The 16,815-nt window shown below is 50.5% G+C and overlaps 8 protein-coding genes across 8 annotated transcripts; 5 read left to right on the forward strand and 3 right to left on the reverse strand.

Annotated features, from left to right (window-relative positions):
- Positions 1 to 419: 419 nt before the first annotated feature.
- On the forward strand, positions 420 to 2,349 carry SETTUDRAFT_22197 (uncharacterized protein; the record flags this gene model as incomplete). The annotated part of the gene is made up of 2 exons (XM_008030553.1): positions 420 to 1,445; positions 1,495 to 2,349. The coding sequence occupies 2 exons, from the start codon at positions 420 to 422 to the stop codon at positions 2,347 to 2,349; spliced, it is 1,881 nt and encodes a 626-aa protein (XP_008028744.1).
- Positions 2,350 to 4,118: 1,769 nt separating this feature from the next.
- Positions 4,119 to 4,660, forward strand: SETTUDRAFT_164851 (uncharacterized protein). Its single transcript, XM_008031008.1, has 2 exons — positions 4,119 to 4,245; positions 4,320 to 4,660. The coding sequence occupies exons 1-2, from the start codon at positions 4,169 to 4,171 to the stop codon at positions 4,483 to 4,485; spliced, it is 243 nt and encodes an 80-aa protein (XP_008029199.1). The 5' UTR covers positions 4,119 to 4,168; the 3' UTR covers positions 4,486 to 4,660.
- A 1,743-nt stretch (positions 4,661 to 6,403) lies between these two features.
- SETTUDRAFT_22198 (uncharacterized protein) lies at positions 6,404 to 6,717 on the forward strand (the record flags this gene model as incomplete). The annotated part of the gene is made up of 2 exons (XM_008030554.1): positions 6,404 to 6,459; positions 6,555 to 6,717. The coding sequence occupies 2 exons, from the start codon at positions 6,404 to 6,406 to the stop codon at positions 6,715 to 6,717; spliced, it is 219 nt and encodes a 72-aa protein (XP_008028745.1).
- A 309-nt stretch (positions 6,718 to 7,026) lies between these two features.
- Positions 7,027 to 8,418, reverse strand: SETTUDRAFT_22199 (uncharacterized protein; the record flags this gene model as incomplete). The annotated part of the gene is made up of 3 exons (XM_008030555.1): positions 7,027 to 7,277; positions 7,328 to 8,165; positions 8,218 to 8,418. The coding sequence occupies 3 exons, from the start codon at positions 8,416 to 8,418 to the stop codon at positions 7,027 to 7,029; spliced, it is 1,290 nt and encodes a 429-aa protein (XP_008028746.1).
- A 316-nt stretch (positions 8,419 to 8,734) lies between these two features.
- SETTUDRAFT_94054 (uncharacterized protein) lies at positions 8,735 to 10,364 on the reverse strand (the record flags this gene model as incomplete). The annotated part of the gene is made up of 8 exons (XM_008031009.1): positions 8,735 to 8,902; positions 8,951 to 9,319; positions 9,363 to 9,629; positions 9,682 to 9,768; positions 9,814 to 9,885; positions 9,934 to 10,041; positions 10,098 to 10,264; positions 10,313 to 10,364. 8 exons carry the CDS (start codon positions 10,362 to 10,364, stop codon positions 8,735 to 8,737), a joined length of 1,290 nt encoding a protein of 429 aa, XP_008029200.1.
- A 202-nt stretch (positions 10,365 to 10,566) lies between these two features.
- Positions 10,567 to 11,250, reverse strand: SETTUDRAFT_33793 (uncharacterized protein; the record flags this gene model as incomplete). Its single annotated transcript, XM_008030640.1, has 1 exon — positions 10,567 to 11,250. One exon carries the CDS (start codon positions 11,248 to 11,250, stop codon positions 10,567 to 10,569), a length of 684 nt encoding a protein of 227 aa, XP_008028831.1.
- A 759-nt stretch (positions 11,251 to 12,009) lies between these two features.
- On the forward strand, positions 12,010 to 14,056 carry SETTUDRAFT_140112 (uncharacterized protein). Its single transcript, XM_008031010.1, has 3 exons — positions 12,010 to 12,104; positions 12,303 to 12,693; positions 12,746 to 14,056. Exons 1-3 carry the CDS (start codon positions 12,053 to 12,055, stop codon positions 13,860 to 13,862), a joined length of 1,560 nt encoding a protein of 519 aa, XP_008029201.1. The 5' UTR covers positions 12,010 to 12,052; the 3' UTR covers positions 13,863 to 14,056.
- A 524-nt stretch (positions 14,057 to 14,580) lies between these two features.
- Positions 14,581 to 15,867, forward strand: SETTUDRAFT_156026 (uncharacterized protein; the record flags this gene model as incomplete). Its single annotated transcript, XM_008031011.1, has 3 exons — positions 14,581 to 14,610; positions 14,753 to 15,667; positions 15,733 to 15,867. The coding sequence occupies 3 exons, from the start codon at positions 14,581 to 14,583 to the stop codon at positions 15,865 to 15,867; spliced, it is 1,080 nt and encodes a 359-aa protein (XP_008029202.1).
- Positions 15,868 to 16,815: the final 948 nt, after the last annotated feature.

Here is a 16,815-nt window from a genome sequence, read left to right on the forward strand (position 1 = left end):
ACAATTCGATTCGACCTCGGCTCCGTGCCTGCCATTGCTGCCTTGGCGCGTCAGCGCTTCCCGAGCCGCCAAACCGCCTGCGCCACGTGACCGCCTGCCCACGGCCATGCTTCCCCTCCTGTCAAGGGGCCGCCCATACATCGCTTCATGTGCAGCTGTCTTAATTTGCTCGACACAACTGGCTCGACACATCTCGTTTGCGACACACGCTCTGCGCCACCGAGTGCGACATTGTCGCGGGCGCCTCAACATGGCTGACCTCATTACTTTCTGCACGCCGCTGGCCTTGCCACTACCACTACCGCTACCACTACCCTCACCTCCACCATCTCCCATCGCTTACCAGCCCGCCGCCACAGTCCTACCACTGCATCGCCCAATATTAATTTCCATGTTACGCGACCACCATCTCCACAGCCATGGACGTCGACGCAGCCTCCTTCCCCCACCACCTGCTCGGCCTCTTCATCCACATCTCCGAGGCCGACTTTGTCTCCTTTGACCTCGAGCTCTCGGGCATCCCCTCGCGCATTCAGGATAAACCCCCGCGAGGGCCCGGACGTTTTACCATGGAGGAGCGCTACGCCGAGACCAAGATGGGCGCCGATCGCTACCAGATCCTACAGGTCGGCATCACCTGTGCAAGGTTCGACTACACTGCCAACAAGTACGTCCTGCGGCCCTACAACATCGCCATCAGCCCGCTCCTCGACGAGCGGATGGACTTTGAGCGCGAAATCAGATTCCAGAGCGGCGCCTGCACGTTCCTGCTCAACAATGGCTTCGACCTGGGCTCCCCTTTTGCCAGTGGCGTACAGTACTTGTCACGTGAGGAGGCAGAGCGCGCAAAACAAATGGCGTGGGATCGACTCGAAAAAAAGAATACTGTCCCAGACCTGCAACTAAAAGAGGAAGACGTTGAGTCGCTGGATTTCATGCGCCGTGTGAGGAACGCCATCAACACATGGAAAACTAGCAAAGCGTCGGGTTTGGATGTCACAACCCACACTGGGCTGCCCAGGCAACCGGTCATTCCCGCCATCACACGCTTTGAGAAGCGTCTGGTCCATCAGCTTGTGCGTGCTGAATTCCCTGACCTGGTCACCATGGGTCGCTCAGAGTGCGTTCGCATCATCCATCTAGATCCTCTGCGCGAGGCGGAAAACGTGCGCAAGATGAAGACTCGCGTCAACGAGTCCATCCTGCGGCAAACTGGCTTTCGCTGGGTCTTTGAGGCTCTGGCCAAAAACGGCAATATTGATCGAACTGAACTGCTATACGTTGCTCGGACCTCTGGCATGGCATCAGCGGCCGACACGCAGGCTATACGCAATCGCTACGATCGAGCTATCGAGAGACTAAAGACGAAGCAGCCAGTGCTTGTGGGTCACAATATGTTTACCGACATTGTCTACTTTTACCGCACATTCGTCGGACCGTTGCCTGTATGTAACCAGGAGATTCCGTCTGTGTTGATCTAACATGATTTGTCAGGACACATTACAGGAATTCCAGGATGCCATCCACGAGCTGTTCCCCAGGATAATCGACACAAAATACCTAGCTACTTATGCTGAGGGCGACCTCAACGCCTCGCCCACGCTGCAAGACATAGCGTCGAGTCTTAGCAAACAACCGCTACCCAACATCATCACTCACGCCGATCACTCTAAATACCAGGATATTGAGGCTTTCCACGAAGCTGGTTATGACAGCTTGTTGACAGCCACAATCATGATTAAGCTAGCCGCTAAGCTCGGTGCAGAGCGAGGAGAAAAGATAGTCCCGCCACTTTTGAATACGTTTTCAGGTGTCCACAAGATCCCTGGTGAAGACTTGCAAGACTTTGTAAAGGACGGACGCGAGAAGGTGGAGAAGCCCGTCCCGCTACCGCCCCTCGAAGACCCGGTACCCGCAAAACGGAAGAAGCGCACGAAAAGCAAGAAGAATGGTGCCAAGAGCAAGGAGGTGGAACAGCAGCGCTTCCAAACGAAGAATGTCTTTGACACTCTTAAGGAAATGACACTGAATGGCGACGGCGCGTCTTCAACAGAAGAAGACGAAGAGGAGGAACCTACAGCCCCAAAACAAAAAGGTGCATTGCGTGAGCAATCACGAGAACCCACAGGGTCATGGGCAGAAGACGTTTATATGCAGGACCGATCTGGTTGGGTGCCCCTTGAGCAAATGGAGCGACGGCCGATGGAGCTCATCCCATCTTTCGACTCAAGATTCTGGTCCGAGTTTGGAAATACACTGCGGGTTTTCGGAACCGAAGAAGCCGTTTTGAAAATCGCCGAGTGGACTCTGGATCAAGTTGTACCTGGGGAAGCAGTGCCGCTAAACTAACGACGTGGGGGGAGGTTGAGGGTGTGCAGCTGGGCGACCTGCCCAGTGTGGAAGTAAATACAGAGCAAACCCAATAATAAAAATGTTGGATTCCAACGGCCATTTTGCTGCCTGAAACTCGCCACGCGCTAAGTTTGTACCGGTCAGACGTAGTCGCGCAGTGATGGACTGGAGCGACGAGTAGGTAATGGCTCGGAAGGTCACACAGCACATCCTAACCACGTGAGGCATCCTACTGGCTTTTTTTTCAGCTACGGACGTGCACTCCAGCACTACAACCCACATCTGTCGTGTATCAGGGGGGTAGCCAGCGCACCGCTTATTCGTCGCGCCACATGTCCTTTGCGCCACAAGGAAGGATTCAGCACCGGATAAATGGCAATCCTAATCACGGGGTATTGGTGCATGACGCAGGGCTGGGATGAAAAAACACCATCTAGTGTACATGATGGGCATGCTCCTCGCTTCTGCGCTGACAGCAGCACCGGGAATCGCAACAGCCGTGGCCGCGGCGCCTTGGAATCCTATCCCTCGTCCGTTGACTCATGGGGCTGGGAGCAAGCTGGGTCAAAGGAACCCGACGACTAAGTCGTGTCCTGGGCAATAACATGTACGTATGTACCCGCTGGCTGTCAGCACACGTACGTAATGCTGGAAACCCACGTCTTAGCATGTGAGAGAGTTGGGCGTGGAGCCCAAGGCGAAAAAGGTGAGGTACCGTGAATACAGCATGGCGCAATCAACGTGGTGTTGTAGTAGTAGTAGTAGTAGTAGGCCGTAGGCGTAGATCGGTTTTCTATCTATAGGTATCCCAGGTTTCACAAGTCCATGGGAAGCCGCAGATACTAGGCGCGATCCTTCCCCCTCTGCCAAGCAATGCCCTTCGTGGGTGTCGCGCATCACTTGCGGAAATCCGCTTACGAGGGGGTTGCGAGGCTGGGGGCTTAGCGGACCGCGTTTGTGAATTGTTGTTATCGTTTGTTCAGCTTGCCCAATTCTCGGCGACTCCGTGATTCGCCTCTTGGTGTCGTGGCTTTGCTGGTGGGGGGCTGCCATACACCCTGCATAAGTCTTGCTTGTCGAGGCCCGAAGAACCCAGGCTTTGGCCACATCATGGTGTCTGATCGCTTCCACCCAAGAGCCTTTGGGACGGACAACGTGTGCTCGTATGCGTATGCAGGCCCTGTTACATCGCTCTTGGTCCCCAGTTTTTCCATGTTAGTGCACGGTTGTCGCAAGCTTTTTTTTGTTCACTCGAGTACAGTTGTCAATCCCAGTACTTAGTGGCGACCGACTACGTCCCTCGCGCGGAAAATGTGAAACCAGAACAATAACTGTGCAGCGCGGGAATACAGCTATTGGACCAAGGTGATGCAATCCTGGAGATGTGGGCATGGAGCAAGAACCAGGTGATCCAGACTTTCTCTTCTAATTCACCGGATACCCGAACTTCCAGCCTCGTTCATTGATCTCTGGGAACGGGCTGCCACGAAGCACTCCCATACAGCTTTCAACACTATAATTCGGGTGCCAGCAAGGATGATTCATTCACATGCCAATAGCGAGACGTGTACGCAATCCACTGGACTGCTAGGCTGACTGAGACTCGAGGACAATGGTGAAGGTGCATCTGTGGCAACAGATCTTTCGCATCCCTCACCACAGGACTCGATTAGCATTCACGCATATTTAAGATGAAGTCCACTTCAAGTCGCGCTGCCACCCTCTGTATCATCGCAGAAAAAAACACCCCTACCCGACTTTGCCAGCGTTATACTGAGGACTGGCAAACCAGCAAAAATCATCTTTGCGCAAAAAAATGGTTTCCAGAACTCACCCAACTCAAACGCGCAGCCAGCAAGGCAGCCATGCTGTGTTAGCACAAGATACCAGCTCGTAAGTTTGTACTCTCAGATGCTGTTCCTAACACACCGGACTGTTGTATCCAACATGCTAACACGCGCTTCCAGTACCGCCACAAACTGCAGCTGTGTGTACAGCGCAACCGGCAAACTAGCACACACATGCACGGCGCTCTCCTACAACTCTCAGACGATCGTAGCGCCGAAACAAGACGCTGCTACCCAATCTGCCGACTTGATGAGCGTAGGCGCACAGTTCGACGATGCCAAGTAAAGCCAGACGCTATCTAGTATGCTCTGCGATGAGGTTAGGGTAACAGGGGTTTTCTTTCGGGATCCACAGCGCTTGGAAGTGGAGACTCTGATTTTTGTTTCCCTAGGAATCGTGGCAGTGATGTTGGCGTTCGACTAGTGGGGTGTCACACGATGGTCACGTGACCTCATTATGTACATAGGGGGGGTGATGCCCGGGATAGTCAGATAGCAACGGCAACAATAGCACTCGCGTCCTGGTGACGTAGGGTGCGCGCGCAAACATAGACTGGAAATTCACATGGAGATGCGCGGAGTACGGTATCTCTTAATCGGATCTTTGGTATGGAGGATCTGGTGCTGTCTTGAGGCTTCCTCGGTGCGTAGGCTATTGGGTAGTAGTAGTTTTGAAAGTGATGGTAGTACCAGTAGCGGGTAAAGGCAGATAACAGAAGGACTATTCCGAGTGTATTGCCATCACGTGATACTTCCATAGGGAGAGTTACATAATCAAAGTAGACGGAATCTAGTCGTCCAATCAGCGTCCAAGCGTAGAGGAGCACGGGTACCGTGCTAGGGTACCCGGCCCATTGTGGGGCCTAGTCTACCAAAACAAGAAGACTACACTTGCTACTCCAGAGTCCAAGATTTCACCTGCAGTTCACGTGGACAAAATCGGTGTGCCGAAGGATCATGCTTTCGTACCGATCGTTCATGTCACATGATCTTGGTTATGTCATCATGTAGACGGCGGCTCGGCGGGTAGAAGGGGAGGGACTGCAGCGCGTACTTGAGATTCAGCCTGGAAACGGGGGTGGAGAGGCTGGACCTAGCTGCGCGATGCAATGCGGGCAGGGGTGGGACGGGCGCGGTATGCTGATGTCGTATGCGCAATGCTTTTTTACTTGCTTCATCGGGAGATTATCTTCAGTAAGCGCAGGGCCTACGTACTACGTGCGGCGGGGCGGCTGTAGACACACCCTTGTCGCGTAGGTATCAGAATGCTAATGGGGATGCTGATGGGACAGGGTGTGCACTGACGATTCTCTCCCTCTGCGTCGACCTGACCTCAATGATCGGTAACTGCGCTAACATCTGTCTGCATCGATCGCTTACAACGCCACGTGGTGACAATAATCCGCATCAGGGTCATTACTCAGTCTTGGCAATGCGGCTGAGGAGATAGAGCGAAACACTTTTAACCACCCACCCTGTGAAAATGGGGATAATTAGTAGCCTTTATTGTCACGTGCTCGTTATACCGGCTCTGGACTGTTCGCCAGCCGCAGTCCCTATAGTATTATTGCATTCATGTCTTTGCTAAGGTTGTGCAAATGTATGCTGTCATAGAGGCAGTGCTTGGGCTGCAAATGTTCGCCAGCTTGGAGACGGAACATGAGATTGCACGTGATGCGCAGTTGCTTCGCCTTGCTTCATTTTTCGGTTTCAGGCTAGATCATGGTCGTAAGCAGAGGTGCCGGTCAAGATACTGCCGTATAAGGTGTTGATTTGGTCCCATTTTGCGTGCCAAATTCAGCATAGCGGGTGCGACATCGGTGAGTGGATGTGTGGTCTGATAGGTTGACGTCTTACATAGAAACTACCTTTAATACCTGATACGTCGCATGAGGTGAGCTGAACCGAGTCGCGCGGCCAATGACCTACGAGGGAAAGAATCGAGTCTGTCCGAACAGCATGTAGTAAGGGTTGTTTTACCCTGAAACGCACGGTCGCCCATATCATCAGTCTCGCTCGACCGGCCCCGCCCACCAGCCCTGCGACATGGCGGGCACCTCGCAAAGAGTCCTCCAGTCTATCCTGAAGCATTTACATTAAGTCAGTATTCCCCCTACTTTCGAATCAACTGCATCACCACCATCGCAGAACATTTACTACTCGAGCCATACCCACCGCAGCCCGCCAAGCGCCCAACCAGCACCATGAGCTCCAAGCGACAGTCTGCACCGCCACCGCCACCGGCCACCGGCACCCAGTCGTACGTATGTTCTGTTCCTGAAATGCCTTTGCGCCCCCTCCTTCTCGTACCGAGCCAAAAAAAAGAGCTCCCAGCGTTCTAACCTCTCTTTCCAGCACCACCGCTACCTGCGACTGCGTCTTTGACATCAAAGGCAACCAAGTTCATACTTGCACTGCTGCTTCTCACACTCCTCAACCTGTTGTGGCGCCTGAACGAAACAATGCCATGCGTGACGCCGCCTTGGGCTACATCGGTAGCCAGTTCGACGACAAATAAGCCTCGACTTTGCCCTTGCTGCATGGCGTTATAAGGATGGGATACTTGGAGTTATACAGGTTGGATAGCATATTCTCGGTTTGGGACCGTGATTCTCAAGCGATATATGTCACATTCGTGTCTTTTATCGTCAAGGTTGCGGTGCTGTGAGGCACTGATGTTAGCCTCGGCTGGTCTTGATAAAGTTGCTCTTTCAATAGAATTTCATCGTCGTATTCGCGGACTAGCTTTATAAGCGTATGACATGTTTAATGAACATTTTTACCAAATAACATTCCATTAAGATGGTTGATGCTACCTCCGAAGACTTTATCGATGCGCAGGACCAGCAACATTAGTAGCCTCGATAGGCTCGACAGTCACATTCACATCTTTGGTATGCGCGGTATCTGGTCCGGGTACGTCGTCCTCCTCACTTGGCCCCATGGCCTCCTGGTCTTGAGACAACGGCTCAAAGTGCGCGTTGCTAACTCTCTTCTTGTCGATGCGTCGTCTCCAGGGCTTATACAACAGGACGCTCAGACCACCGAACACGATAAAGGTACCGCAAATCGCCCCACCTGCACATCATTAGTACCATTCTCAGCATCGATTCAAAGATAGTACGCACCGACTATGTCCCATGCATCACCCAGTTTCTCGACGCCGTCCCAGAACTTGCCTTCGGGCGAAGCGACATTGAGCACGAGGTTGAGAAACTGCACTGTCCCGATGATGATCGCGACGATGACTGTAATGACTGTGAGCACGATGCTATAGTAGCAAATTGCGATTGGGTCGCGCGCAAGCTGGGTACTCGTGTACAAGCTCATCATCAGCGCACCGTCAGTCGTATCCAAAAGACACATGCCAGCCGTGAATAAAAGGGGAAAGATTAGGATAAGCCATATTGATGTTCCCTTCGTTGCTTGAATCGAGCTGATTCCTAGAATGGCAATCTCAGATGACGTGTCGAAGCCGAGACCGAACATAACACCCAGTGGATACATCTTCCATGGCCGGTCGACCAACTTGAACAGCTTCTGCAAAACTGGAAATAGACATCCACCGCCCTGGATTTTGAACTCTTCGTGTTCTTTCCCAGGTTCACTTGCAATCATCTTTCGCATCTGTACTATAAGCTTGTACAGAATGTAGACATTCATGAGTCCGAGGAGGAGAAGAAAGGCTGCAGATACTGAAGTTCCGATGATGCCGCCAACGCGCTCGAAATTGTCAAACTTGTCTCGTACAGCTGCAGCAGTACCTGCAACTACAAGAGAAGTGGCGATGACTACAGTCGAATGTCCGAGGCTGAAGAACATTCCCACGGTAACTGGTCGTTGATTTGACGCTATGAGACGGCGAGTCATTAGATCAATAGCCGAGATGTGATCGGCATCCAGGGCATGGCGCAATCCTAGCGTATATGACAGTACTGCCGTGGAAATGAGGGGCGTATGCCAGTGCTGCGACATGTTAGTATCCGGCTAATTTTTTTGACGCATCCCCTTAGCTTACCAGGACAACGCCAACCGCCGCCCAAACAAGCAGGTTGACGAAGATAAGCGTGATGATGATGGAGATCACCGCGAAGGGAAGTCGTCTGAGGTACGGAATCTGCGCATGGTACTCTGAGGCCTTGTTGGATGCATTGCGCAGGAAAGATGGCTTGTTTTCTGGGTCGCTGCCCGCATGCGACGGGGCACGTGAAGTCGTCATTACATCCAGCCTTGGTCTAGACAGCCGCAGCTAGATGTGCAGCGCGAGGAGATCGAAGGAGAAAAGTGGTAAGAAAGAAAGTAGGAAGGAAGCCAAGATGTATGGGCGGAAGGAATCGTTCCTGCAGCGCTATGTGGGATGTGATGGCGCAAGGTGGGGTTAGGAAGTCGTCGTTATCTTACGAAGTAATGTGACCTAACTTAGCGGGGCTGTAGATCAATTACCGACTTGATTTACTAATACACACAAGTCTGCCAAAGCCGACGCTAGCAACGTCAATTTTTGCAAATGGCTGTGTAATAGTAAAATTATAAACTTAAATTTTCCGAAAGCAGAGCGAGGCATTGGTGCCGCCAAAGCCAAAGCTGTTTGAAAGCGCAACACTAATATTGTGCTGCTGGGCTTCATTAGCAACATAATTGCAATCAAAATCAGCCGATGGATCGCCTGGGTTGAGAAGATTGAGTGTCGGCGGGAGTGTATTCTGCTTGTTGTCAGTGCACATGTCCCTGTAGCTCCAGGATTGGCTCACGTGATGTATCGCCAGCACGGTGAAGATTGCCTCCACACTACCAGCAGCACCAAGTAAATGTCCAATGGCGCCCTTTGTACTGCTGATGTTAATTTCAGAGGCTTCAGTCTTTCCATCTTCGCCCAGTAAGAGTCCCTTTATCGCTCTGTTCTCGGCGGCATCACCCAAAGGAGTACTTGTAGCGTGAGCGTTGACATAATCAACAGCATAAGGCTTGATGCAAGCGTGTCGCAAAGCTTTCTTCATGGCAAGACGTGGGCCTTGGCCGTCTTCCCGAGGTGCCGTCATGTGGTAGGCGTCACTGGACAATCCGTAGCCAGCAACCTCAGCATAGATGTGTGCATTTCTTCTTTTGGCGTGCTCGAGTTCCTATTTTGATGAGTTTTGCATAAATCTAAGACGTATTGCTTACTTCGAGGACAACAACGCCCGCTCCCTCTCCGATAACGAAGCCGTCGCGCTGCCTGTCAAACGGACGACTTGACTCGGTAGGGCGATCGTTGAATTCAGTTGCAAGACTTCTAGCTCTAGCGAAGCCTGAGATAGCGAGGGGATGTATGCATGACTCAGCACCGCCCGCAATCATGACATCCGCGTCGCCGAACTGGATTAAACGAGATGCGTCGCCAATGCTGTGCGCGCCAGTGGTGCATGCCGTGGTTGCCGCGTGATTTGGTCCCTTTGATATATGATCAGTATTACATACTGCAATCAGATGCACAGTAACCTACCTTGAAGCCGTAGCGCATGGATATGTGACCTGCAGCGAGGTTGATCAAGAGTCGCGGTACAAAGAGTGGCGACACCTTCCGGTAGCCCTAAAAAGTCAGCTCTGTATATTATGGACGAGACAATCCGATTACCCCTTTCTCATATGCGACAGTGGTGTCGTATACATCATCCAGGCTACCGATACCAGAGCCCATGTAGACGCCCTAGGTGTTGTAAGTAGTATGCACGTGAAAAGCATTTGCTTTTAGTACCGTGGCTTCAAGATCTTCCTCCTTCTTCGGATACCATCTGGCATCTTTCATCGCTTCCTCTGATGCTACCATGGCATATTGAGCGAAGCGTGCCATGCGACGTTCGTCCTGTCATGTAGTTAGTGGTGGCGCGGAAGGCCTTGCAATGATGGCGCGCTACACACACTAGGGCTTAGATGGTCTTTTGAATTCCATTTTCCGGCATCTTTCGATCCTTCAGGCACTAAGCCAGCTACCTGACTCGGAAGCAACGCGAACTCTGGGCTTCTATCCTTGATAGAAACGACGCCGCAGTGTCCATCAATGAGGCGCTTCCAGGTTTGGCGAACACCTGAATAGTCAGTGAAAGTGGCTTAGAAAAAGATTGTAGATTCATTACCTAATCCCAAAGGCGTTACAAGGCCCAAGCCGGTTACTACTACCCGTCGCATCGCATGTCAGTAATGGTGATGATGTGAGAAAGATGGCGAACCGATGGAGGCAAAGAGAGCTAGTGTATCCACCTTGCACTAGCCACATGTGGCTTTCTTAGCGTGAGGCTCGTGCACACTCCATGCGAGAATAGAAACATGAACAGCATATTTTGGATTGCAGTTTATAGGACTATCTGCGCCAATCACCTTCATCCATGTTTCAATAGCTCTGGAAATTTTTAATCTCGCCACCTAGGCCAAATACTTCAATGCGCGGCACTGCGACCACATCGTCTTCAGTTTGAAGCTCACTAATGTGAGGCGTGCCTGCTACGTCTTCGCAAAAGCATCTCATTTCTTCCTCTTGTATGAGAATGATTTGATTCTTCTTGAAGCGGGCGACATAATTGGGCATTCGGTTTCTCCGTAATTGTTGACGGGCCAGCTGTTCAAGTGCTGTTTTTTGATTCTGAACATGAACATGATCAAGTGCAACCTCAGCAGGCCCCTCCAGTGCGATATCCTCTCTGCATTGACCCCTTGTACTTCTTGGAGCCTTCAAGACAGTATAGAAAGCGTCTTCATTGCCTCCTATTGTGAACTGCAGGTGTTTTTGCGGGTGTTCCGGTATGTGAATCTTGGGTGCAGTATTGGGTATGGCCATCATCTCTGATCCTGGTGTCGTGGTTTCTGTGTGACATGCCGTGTAGAGAGACTTTTGAGATTTCTGAGACTTGCACGGCGTGTTTTCTGTTTTACGACTGTGATGTGTGGAGTAACCGTATGGAATGAAGTGGTATCTGATGTTTCTATGTGGTGGGCGCGTATTGAAGCTTTTGTATCCAGATTGACATGAAGAGCCTTCCGTTCCAGCACGCATGAGTGGTGTCTTTTGGAACTGCATTCTGTGTTGAATTTCTCGGAGTGTTGAGGTTACTGACCAAGTTCACAGCTGATAGAATATGCTGAGATCCTTACTTATGTTCCAAATGCTGAGAATACATCTCGCGTTGGCTGGGGGTTTGCGCCCAACATGCGGGTGGTAATTTAGTGGTTGTGATGCGTATGACAGTTGGTCACAATCGCATTGCGCGCCTGTGGATCCCACTCATGATAAAAAATATGTAATGAGACCATCGAGCGCGTGGATGGACACAGCTAGTAACGTGCCAACCTCGCTTGTGAGGACTGGTATGAATGCCTTTGAAGGGGTATGTTACCTGAGGTCCGAGCATGTATCATGAGCAGCGATAATCTCGTATTCGGGTACAGACCAGAACATCTAGCACTATAGCAAACACCGCGTGAGTCAAACATGTAACACTGTCGGGGCAAACAGTTGTGACACAGGCTTAGTACCGGCATTGTAGTGCCTCAAAGACCAATTAAGGCATCAAGGCCGAGATTCGCTATACTTGACTGGATCTTTGAAAGTAATGCTTGATGTAATGCGAAACCTGGGCCAATTTGTGCAGAAGCCGATCAAGTTTAGGGATGTTTAATAGAAGAGTCAAAGGCAGAGAGGCCCCTAGACCATTAGCGAATCGGTGGAATCACGTCATCCGCCAAGACGTCAGAGCCCTCGTCTAGCGGGGGATCGCAAGCATCAACACCAGCAGAATGACTCCCCGCAATGTGACGAACACGCCCCCACTTGCCTTCCAGGCTCTACATTCCTTACCTCTCGACTCCAACATATAGCAAATATGGATAATTCTGGAGTGAACAACGGAACGGCCAACGGGTCGCAGAAGTACAGTAAGTCGCATCCAAAAATTATTTTTCTTGTCGCAAACATGCAAGACGGACGTCACGCTGTGCAATGGAAGCACCAAACATGTCGCCGTGTTACTAGTGAACTCAGCAGATGATTGTTGTATGGATCTGCTCGGGCTAGTGATTATGATCTCGTTGGCCACGATTTCTATCATGATGGCTAAAACTGACATTTCATAGCAAGAGTCTCGTCACAGCCCGAGAATCCTTACGCCAAACTGATCCCCGACCAAACCATCGCCATTATACCGGAGTTTACCCTTGAATCTGGCGTTGCGTTGTACAATGTCAGCGTCGCATACAAGACCTATGGCACCCTAGCACCAGACGGAGACAATGCCATGGTCATATGTCATGCGCTGACAGGCAGCGCTGACGTGGGCGACTGGTGGGGACCGCTGCTTGGAGGCCCCGGAAAAGCATTCGATATTTCGCGATTCTTTGTCGTTTGCATGAACAGCTTAGGAAGCCCGTATGGAAGCGCCAGTCCAGTTACGGCTAAGGACGGCGACGCTTCATTGGGCCCCTACGGACCCGAATTTCCCCTGACAACAGTGCGAGATGATGTCAAGTTAGTTGAACTAGTCATTTTGGTTACACCTAGCAATTGCTGACTAAAGCAGCATCTTCAAGCTCATCTTGGACGATCTCGGTGTAAAACAGATTGCCGCAGTCATTGGAGGCTCCATGGGTGGAATGCTTGTTCTCGAGTTCGCATATTTTGGAAAAGACTATGTCAAGACCATTATACCAATTGCCACTTCCGCCCGCTACAGTGCATGGGGCATCAGCTGGGGTGAGGCGCAGCGCCAGAGCATCTACAGCGATCCCAAGTATGACGACGGCTACTATTCCTACGATGATCCTCCATCTACTGGTCTCGCAGCTGCGCGAATGTCTGCCTTGCTTACGTATCGGAGTCGCGACTCGTTTGAGTCAAGGTTTGGTCGTAACACACCAGATCTATCCAAGAAACAAAGCATCAATACGGTGCCGCGCCCGACAACCCCATCGAATCCTTCGCATGAGCATTGGGCAATCCACAACCATGGGCATAAGAATGCTGGATCACCACGAACCTTGTCGAGGTCGAACAGTAGTACCGCCATCCCCGCCTCTGCACAGGCGCATGCTGACCTTGAATTTCACGATGCCTCAACTCCCGCTCAATCGCCATCCCAAAAGTCAGGGTCGACAAGCACTAACAACCAGTTTCCGCGCGCCTCTAAGCCTCTTGCGCCGCACTATTTCTCTGCCCAATCCTACTTGCGCTACCAAGGCGACAAGTTCATCAAGAGATTTGATGCCAATTGTTACATCGCCATAACCAGGAAACTCGATACTCACGACGTTTCCCGCTATCGGTACCCGGAAGGCGAGACACCCGAAACCCTGGATCCAGTACCGGCACTCCATCATGCACTATCCCTGATTGAGCAACCTACCCTCGTTCTTGGCATCCAGTCGGATGGTCTTTTTACCTTTGCCGAGCAACAAGAGTTGGCCGCCCATATCCCGAATGCTGCATTGAAGACCATCGACTCACCGGATGGTCACGACGCCTTTTTGCTCGAGTTTGAGCAGGTCAACAAACATTTGCTCGGCTTCATGAATGTGGAGCTTCCAGAGATCATGAACAAAACACCATCACTGGACACCGCCACACCCGATACTGGCATGGCTGCTACCAAAACCAGTACCTTTGGTGAGGCGGAAGTCGAGGATATTACTGCCTGGTAACGCAGACATGATTGTGACTTTTTAGCGCGGCGTTACCGGAAATATAGATGGCTGCATCGGTCGGCGTACAGTTTTCGGCATACGCTTGAAAGAAAATTGTACGATTATGATACGCTCTTCATTGACGAGAGCTGAGGTTCAACCCCTCGTCAATGCCACCGTTGCAAGAAAAAGTAGCAACGAAAAAATAAAACAATGACAAATGCGTCTCGTTAGGTCTGATGTAAGTGAAGAGGGAAAGCCTTTCCCTGATTTCGTCCGCAAGATTGCCGAGCATGAAACAACGCTTTTTACTAATATAGGCCAACATCGAGTTGATTAAAAATTCCTTCGAAATCACCAAGAGGAACTAGGCTCTACCCAATCAGTACATTTTTTTCGGCTATCTCGTGGAAGTACCATGTGCTAATGCGGAATTCATGGCCCTCGGTTAAACAGTCAACTGTGTCGATTGTAACGACTCAAGTTTAGACCCTGGATACCCTACATCCCTAGACCACCTTGGACAGACCTAGCACTTAGTACTGCTCTGTAGGCTCTAGTCTCTCGTATGCCGGTCGGAGTAGAGTTCGAAAGAACAATCGAAATGCGGGGTACTTATGTTCCGAGGTGATAATCCTTGAAATCCACCAGATCAGGCGCACTAAATTGTAGGTTGGTCTGTCGTGCATGCGGGGTATGCAGGTTCAGTTGCGTATTCAGCTTGCAGAAGACTGCCATGGCTCTGGTAGAGCTAGTCATGCTTTGTGTGAGGGCTAATATGAGAAAGGAATAAAAAGCAGCACGACGTAGAGATTTGGACTGATTAGATTTACATCACATCATTCTACACTACATATATCACCTTTTGCTTCTATAATACTGCCACTATGGAAATACCCAAAACACAGAAAGCAGCCGTCAAGCAAGGTTACGGAGATCAGTCCATAACTGTTATTCAGGATATTCCCGTTCCGAGCCCGTCATCAGACCAAATTCTTGTTAAGATCAACTACAGCGGACTATGCGCCACAGATAAGGCTATGTTGCACGATGAATTGCCAAGAAGAATCGAGGAGTTCGACAATGGTATCTGCGGTCATGAAGGTGCCGGCACGGTAGTAGCCGTCGGCTCAAACGTCCAGGATTTGTGGCAAGTTGGCAATCGAGCAGGAATCAAATGGGTTGCTTCTATATGTCACAGATGCGAATTCTGCACCAACGGGCAAGATGAATGCTGCTGCCCCAAGCAACAAAACAGCGGTCTGCACATTGCAGGCACGTTCCAACAGTACTGTGTAACAGATGCACGGTATGCGACCAGGATTCCCGATGGCGTCAAAGACGAAGAAGCAGGCCCGATCATGTGCGGCGGTGTGACAGCATACGTAGCTTTCAAACGAAGCCAGGTTCGCAGCGGCCAATGGATTGTGCTTCCTGGAGCAGGAGGTGGACTGGGCCACTTTGGCATACAATACGCAAAGCAAATGGGCATGCGCGTCATTGCTATAGACACCGGCGATGCAAAGCGCGATCTATGTCTGAAGCTTGGCGCAGAAGAATTTATTGATTTCGCCAAATGTACCGATGTCGTGACGGAGGTCCTGAAGATTACAAGGTATGGTGCTCATGGTGTAATTGTTTTTGCCGGGTCAAAGGCTGGCTATGAGCAGGCGCCGCGCCTGTTGAGGCCCAGTGGGACAATGGTATGCGTAGGAATCCCTAAAGATTTGAGCATGGTAGTAGGTGCGTCGCCCGCCTTGATGGTTTTGAAGAAATTGAATGTTGTGGGAAGTGTAACAGGGACGCTGAAGGAAGTCGAAGAGGTATGTAAAACCGCTGCTTACGACCGTTTCTTTCATTCTCGGGCTGATACTGACGTATGTAAAAGGCACTTGACTTTACAGCGCGGGGCCTGGTTCATCCGATCTTAACTCATGGCAGACTAGAAGATTTTAATAGATTGATAAAAGATATGGAGGCAGGAAAGATTGTTGGAAGAGCTGTTGTTAAGATGGCTGATTAGGTGTTAACATGGAAATTTGTGATTAATTTACTTTTTGCAGTCGCTCCGCACTTTGAGGCTGAACATGAATGAGATTTCTGACACTCTGCTTGTCAAAGCAGAGGTACTCAGTTTCTAAAATGATTTCTTCATGATGCATGATTACATGCTGCTGTTGACAAATATGTGATCGATTTGAAAGAAATTTGTTGGAGCTGGTTACAAGAATGGAAGATCGGGATTATGAAGTACACTGTACCGAACCCGAGACAAGTAAAATTCAGGAAATTCCTTTGCGCATTTTCGACACGAAGTGTGAATACACAGCATCAAGGATCCTACTTGAGTATCTTCAAGTTTCAACGCCTTTTTCAGGAAGGAGAAACCTTTTATCTGACTTCTGATCACTGAGAGTGCAGTATTCGATGGGGTCGAGATCGTTCACCCGAAGATCTCGGCTCGGCGATAGCCTTTTGGGAGGCAACCAGACGGTAAATTTGCCAGATTCATGGCCACGTGAATCATGGTTTTTTTCTGGTTGTTTTATCTGAAACATATCTGCATCTGATTGGAGGTTGAGCTCAAAGTATCGAATGGAAACCGGTAAGAGGGTATGTAAAAGTCTGCATTGAGGACGTAGGCGCCAATGTTGTGTATTAACGGTACTCGTACCACTTCAAAGGGCTCTCTGTTTTCTTCGATTGAGAAAAGTAATGGTTATTGCAATATTGTCGGCGACAAAGGCGACAGCGAAGTCCATCAACAGACGGTAGGGCCAGTACTGTCTCGTCGATCCCTGAGCGAGTCGCACCGTACAGTTTGAATGCTGGTTTGCGCTGTCGTTCATCCTCCAAAAAGACCTGGTCAGGATCTAGTTCGCTCCAGTATAAAGCCAACCTGAATTCGTCGAAGGCGTCTGTTAATCTTGCTTGCGTACAGTGTGTAATCAGATCGCTCCAGTGCTGTAAA

This window comes from Exserohilum turcica (genome assembly GCF_000359705.1).
Source record: "Exserohilum turcica Et28A unplaced genomic scaffold SETTUscaffold_5, whole genome shotgun sequence".
Lineage (NCBI taxonomy): Eukaryota > Fungi > Ascomycota > Dothideomycetes > Pleosporales > Pleosporaceae > Exserohilum > Exserohilum turcicum.